The 6,486-nt window shown below is 43.2% G+C and overlaps 1 protein-coding gene across 1 annotated transcript in view; it reads right to left on the bottom strand.

Moving 5' to 3' along the window:
* Positions 1–235: 235 nt before the first annotated feature.
* Positions 236–6,486, bottom strand: part of API5 (apoptosis inhibitor 5) — a 42,329-nt gene continuing 36,078 nt past the window's right edge. The window contains exons 12-14 of the mRNA XM_082269721.1: positions 4,809–4,885; positions 1,975–2,141; positions 236–531 (exon numbers count right to left, since the gene is read on the bottom strand). Coding sequence (XP_082125847.1) covers positions 449–531; positions 1,975–2,141; positions 4,809–4,885 — 327 coding nt within the window. The 3' untranslated portion in view covers positions 236–448. The remainder of the gene's footprint in view (positions 532–1,974; positions 2,142–4,808; positions 4,886–6,486) is intronic.

Here is a 6,486-nt window from a genome sequence, read left to right as displayed (position 1 = left end):
CACCTTGCACACATGCCGAAAACAGAGGAAAGCTAATTTTGGCAATGACAACCGAACCACGACTGTCAGCTGAGGGTTTAAATGTTCAAACCATGGCGCCAACGTGGCCTGAAAGCAATGTCCTAGTTTAATTGTAATTTATGAGGTTACTGTATCTGCACATTCCTTTTAGTTGATTCCTAGAGAGAAATGCAATGGCTACAATTCTGGATTTTATTTTCAGGCGGGATTTTTGAGCAGGTCCCTACGTGAAACATGGAAGCGGCTCAGAATCCGGTGTGCGACGCTGAAAACTACGGTAGGTGTACGAGACTGAAGAACGTCTGAATAGAAAACGTACGTACAAAGGTAGAAAGAATGCTTTATGTTAAAAGTCCGTTGCCAATTGAAAGGAGGCATCGAGCAGTCCGTCAGTCAGCCGAGTGTCTCCATGCCGGTCTCTTATCTTCTAGTACATTCTTCCTCGGCTGCGATTCCCACGAGTGCCCCCCCAACCTCTTCCTCTGCCGCCGCGGAATCCTCCTCTCTGTTCTGCAAGATGTAAATTAATTTTATTATATGTCAGAAGGCAAGGCAAGTTATTCCATTACAAGTACAGCAGATCGCTACACAGTTCCAACAGGTAAACCACTAAAAATCATTCCTGTTCTTGCGATTCACACAACCTTTAAAGTGGTAGTAAACTCTGTTTTTTTAATTTTTTCCGGGGGCGAATAAAAAAAAAAAAAAAAAAAAAAAAATTTTATTTTAATTTGATTTTTTTTATATTTTAATCAAATTTATTTTAATAAATGCTTTTGGGGAAAAAAAAAACTATATAAAAGATAGTTTTCTATTAGGGATACATTAATGATTTAGTTTAGGGAAACGTTAATAATTTAGTTTATTCAGCATGAAATGGAGCTTAGTAATGGAGCATTAGGCTGTATATTTTGCAATATTTACATTTTTGGTAAACTCATTTAATGAATCCAAGCTCTGCAGCCTGAGATAACATGCACTGCATTGATGCATTCACACAATTTCTAACTACCAGCAAGAATGAGTCCTTACATTTAAAGAGCACCTGTCATTTCAGATCCATCATGGCAGCGCCTCTTAGCGGGCATCCACTCACCTGCTGCCGCCACGTCCCTCACCTTGTTGTGTCACTGCCGCATCAGCAGCTGTCCCAATAAAAAAAAAAAAAGGACTGTCAGTGAGTCAACAGCGGGTAGGAGGAGCCACTGCGGGACAGGGATGACAGTTGTTCTTTAAAGATTTAAAGCGGAGTTGCGCCCCCCACCACCCCCCCCCCCCCATACTGTGGCTGCTAACTTTTACCTGGAGTCGAGCGATGTCGACACCGCAGCCAATGTTTCCTTGCGGCTTCACGGGCGGGTCACTACTGCGCATGGGCGAAGCGCGCCACGCATTCGGATTGGCTCGGCGGCAGGGGAAGGAGCCAAACTTCAGAGGGGCGGCGCCGTCACCCGGAAGTAGGGAAGGGTACCTGTCAAAAACAGGTACCCATTCCCCCCTGAAAGGTGCCAAATGTGGCACCGGGGGTTGGAAGTAAATGAGCGGAAGTTCCACTTTCGGGTGGAACTCCGCTTTAAATCAAGCCTTTTTATTAGCGATTTAAATTAACCAATGTTTACATCAGCCGTCCGTCGTCCTCTGTCAGCGGGGGGAGATCGCCGGTGTCAGACGGCAATCGGAGCCGCCTAACACTCGCGCCAGCTTTCCTGCTGACAGCGGGAGCGCGCCGGCACGCACTCGCCCCCTGGCTCCTCCCAGGCGAGCGCCGTACACGTACGGGTTTTGCCTGGGAGAGCCAGCCTGCCGCAGTACATCTACGGCGGCTGGTCGTCAAGTGGTTAAGCACATACCAGACTAGACCAAAGGTTTTCAGTCTTTAGGAGATTTCATTTCATTTTATGGCTGCCACATTTTTCCACTCACAGATCCAACCATAGATTTCCCTGGACTCACCATAAGTGAAATTCCCAAGAGTCGCGCTGTATTTCCCGCTGGGTGGGTTGTAGATTTGTCTGGAGTCTCTTTTTGGTCCCATGATAGGCTTTTTTGGCGGTGAGGAGGATGAAGAGGAGGAGGAGGAGGAAGAGGATGTAGTGCTGTCTTCACTGGTTCTCTTTTGTCTGGAAAAAACATTATTCATACAAGTCACTTACTGTACAGAGGTCAGTCATCCCCAATTTTGGTTAAGCTGCACTCAGAGCACCGATGTCAGATGAACACTGGCTGTTATGCCATTAAAACCAACCCTTCCTCATCCAACTAGAACATTGGCTTTTCCACATGTGCACATTATGTGTAGCTCTTCTATGCCAAGCCTTGTATGCTGTTATGGGGGATTGCAGGGAATTTGGGATGTAAAAATTAGCATTTTCAAGTATTTGCTGGCTCTCTTATACACCTGCAAGTGTTGAAATTAGACTTTTCCTTGTGCATACAAGAGTATTGCTAACTACGGGTGCTTGAATATATCAGCCGTCAAAAATTAATCAGCCAAAATATAAAAAAAAAAAAAAAAAAAAAAAAAAGCATGCTGTTAACAGCTGCCGAAAAACCGCTCGATTTCCTTCGATTTTACCGCGTTTACGGTGATTTTTTCAAAGGTCGGGGCTTAAAAACCACAACATTTTTTCCAAATATGCACCAAAAAAGCGGCAAGCGGGATTTTTAACAGTGCAACAGATCAGCGTGAAGACACACAGAATTTATAGGGACGCATTTTCTTAAAATATTTTTTTTAACGCAAAAGCGTTTCAGAAACTGCTCAGTGCGAAAGCAGCCTATCAACCTAAATGTTTTAGTTTTATTTGCTCTATAGCAGCAGTGTCCAACCTATTCACTCTCTGGGGCCACATTGGAGGAGGAATTATCTCAGCCACACAAACACTTAGGCCCCTTTCACACTATCCATCCGTCGGACGGACTCCGTTTATCTCAGTGGGGGATCGATCCGCTGATCCACTGCTGAGCAGGAGGATGACAGCTGTTCTCTGCGCTGTGTGCGGAGACACAGCTGTCAGTTCCCCATACATCTTTATTGGGGAATCGGATGGGAACGGACCGTCGGTCCGTTCTCATCCGATCCGATCGACTGATGGAAAATAAGGTTTCCATCCGTCCAGATTTGACGGATCGGATGTCAGCGGACATGTCTCTGCTGACATCCGATGCCCCATAGGGATGCATGGGGGGACCGTTCAGATCTGTCAAAAAAACTGACAGGCGGATCTGAACGGTCTGCCTGTGTGAAAGGGGCCTTACAATTACTAGGAGGTGCACTGAATGGAAATTTTGGGGAAGAAACTGAAAAATGCAGGATGCACTTGACCAAAAACCAAAACTGAAAATGATATATTTTTTTTTTTACATATAAAATTGTATTATTTTTTACTTTTAAATTAAGATCATGACTTATAAATGAATATGAATTTATTGTCGGCCATAATCGGCACCTTTAGCGAAAGAAAAACGCATCCCTTTAAATACTATGTATGTCTTTACATTGGTCTTTGCACTGCTGTTGTGGTGTTAAATAACCTTGCTTGCTGCATTTTTGGTCAGTTAAAAAAATCACACCAAAAACACATCTACCTGTTGAAATTCTTTGAAATTGCAGCAATAACACACCTGTGTTACGCTGTTGATGTGGTTTTTTGAGTCGCATGACTTATGGAAAACACACCAAAAGCACAGTAAAATTGTGTAAATATCACAGGCGTTTTTAGCACCTTTTTCTTTATCAGCAAAATGCCAAAAACACCATTTTGGGCCGATATGTTTTGGTGCATACCCAATGGGCAAAAAATGTTGGGCAGTTGATTGGATTTAAACTTTGTGCTGTGTGGTGTGCAGGGATGGCAGACAGCAGGGCACAGTGTCAGCAGAGATGTATAGTAACTAAGTAGAACTACTTCACTACTGTACTTAAGTACGGAAAGGCGGTATCTGTACTTTCCTAGAGTAGAATTTTTTTCTCCTACTTCCATTTTTACTTCACTACATTTTTTCGATGATTTCAATACTTCTACTCCGATATTTTTTTTTTGTGCTGCATAGTTACTCGTTACTATTATAAAAATTACCACTGCCAGAACAGTAGATGGCAGGTTTCATGAAGCTCAAAACATGTGTATTATCAGCGCATACGAAAATAAATGCTACTGTATGTATAAATAAAAGCTGCATTTGAAATAATAAAAAACAATATGATGTTCAAACTTTTGACTTCTTTCTTTAATAACTACATAACACAGTACTTGTACTTTTACTTTCAGTACTTGAGTAGCAGTTTTTTTTTTCAAAACTCCTGGTACTTTTACTTTCAGTACTTGAGTAGCAATATTTTTAAAAAAACTACTTGCAATACTTAAGTACAAAAAATGTTGAATACTTTAGTACTTCTACTCAAGTCACTTTTTGATCGAGCACTTGTACTTTTATTCAAGTATGGGTTTCGAGTACTTTATACAACTCTGAGTGTCAGAGGTAGGAGGGGGTGGGGGTCACAACTGAAATCTGGAGGGAGCCCACCCCAGCACCTCCCTAGATCCAGACATGCGGCACCTACTTGGCTGGCACTAGTTAGTGGGAGTCCCTGCATGTTTCACCAATGTTACTGCAAGCTCTGCATCCCTCCAGACGTGCCCTGGCTGCATTTATAGCTGCAAGTTTACAATTCTGTGTCTTGGGCCCACAAATGGGACCCCCCCCCCCCCCCCCCCATGCTCTACAGCATTTGTCCCTCTCAGCATTAGTTCTCTCCACTCCACTGTCGGACAGGTTAGACTCACCCGATATCTGCTCTCTGTACTGGCTTCCAGGACAGTGTCACTGTGCTTTTGTAGGATGGAGGATTATGAAACAAATCCTGAAAAAAAAAAAAAAAATTTGTAACATGCTAAACCATCAAGACAAATAGGCGAGAAAATTAATAGTACCAAGTGCCTCCCTAATAGTAACAGTACCTTGCCCCCTTTTAACCAAAATACAAGGGGAAAAAAAACAACATTAAGGACCCTTTCAGTTTTTCAGGGGGACCGGATCGAACCCTCCATTCACCCCTATGCAGTGGCAGATGTCATCGGTGGACATATCCTATCCGATTCTGTCTGCCAAATCCAGACGGATGGTGACCCTATTTTCCATCCGTCTGGAAGATCGGATTGGATGAAAACAGACAGGCGGTCAGTTTTCATCCGATCTCCCATAGAGGACAGCAGGACTCTGACCGCTCTGTCTCTGCACAGTGAGCAGAGACGGACCGGTTATCCGCCTGCTCAGTGGGGAAATGGATCCGCCCAGTATGAAAGAGCCCTTAGGCATAAACATGGCCCCAACTTTTCTTTATATTGTATAATAGATTTGGTGGTAGGGGACCAGGAGACTTATGTAAATGTCACAGCATCCTGCCTAGAACAGTATATGAAAGAATATACCTGTCATACCCTTTAGATGTGCATACTCCTCCCCTATGACCATTGAGTGCTTCAGATGTAAATCTGTACTACAGTTCTGCTGTCACAAAGTGCAAGCAGGCAGGCAATGTAGAAGAGTTACTAAAACTGGAGCAATCAGAATCTGGTGCAGCTGTGCATGGTAGCCAATCAGCTTCTACTTTCAACTTAAAATAAGCTTTGACAATAAAACCTGGAAGCTAACGAGTTTCTATGCAGAGCTGCACCAGATTTTGCAACCCCCAATGTCTCTTCTACAAAAACGAAAAAAAAAAAAAAAAAAAAAACAAAAAAAAACAAACCCACACCCACCTGCCTTCTCCAGCATGTAAACTGAGCTGCGCATGTGCAGCTCAGCTTACATTTCTGGCCCAGTTCCTGTGTTTCAGGATGACTAACTCCTGCACATGCACAGGAGTGACGTTATTCCGGGCTGGCCAATGAAGACTGCCGAAGACAAGCACCCAGCAGTTGTATGTATCAGGCATATACATGGCAGAGACACACTCTCTTAACAGCACAAACAGCTGACAGGGTCTAAGGTTTTATTTGCACAGCTCAATGTATCTTTTAGTTTATGGTAAAATAATATTCCCAACAAGACACCATATAGCCAATTTGTAAACATACAGATATCGCGCCCCTGATGAGGTCAGATGTGATGAAACGCGTAGAGGGGAGTTTAAGCTCGTGACGTCGCCACGCACGCTGTAATTTAGAAAGCGGTCGGATAGGATTATGGGATTGGTATTTTAACATTCAAGCGCTTGTTTTTATTATTGTGAGTGGTTAGTCATATCAATAAACTGTCTATATGGTTTTACACTATATGGGTCTTCCAGGTTCTTTTGTATATTTCGGTGGAACATCTCATGTTACTGGTTAGGAGATTCTGGTGACCATTGGTGGAACCCTGGTGGAGATACTGGTCCTTCTACAGATGCTATATCAATCTATATAGCCTTCATGACTCGTTCTGTGCAAAAAGGTCCACATGTTCTGTTAAGAGTCCTTT

This window comes from Pelophylax lessonae (assembly GCF_965119305.1).
Source record: "Pelophylax lessonae genome assembly, chromosome: 10".
Taxonomy (NCBI): domain Eukaryota; kingdom Metazoa; phylum Chordata; class Amphibia; order Anura; family Ranidae; genus Pelophylax; species Pelophylax lessonae.
Note: the sequence above shows the minus strand (reverse complement) of the source record. Positions and strands in the feature narration are given on the sequence as shown.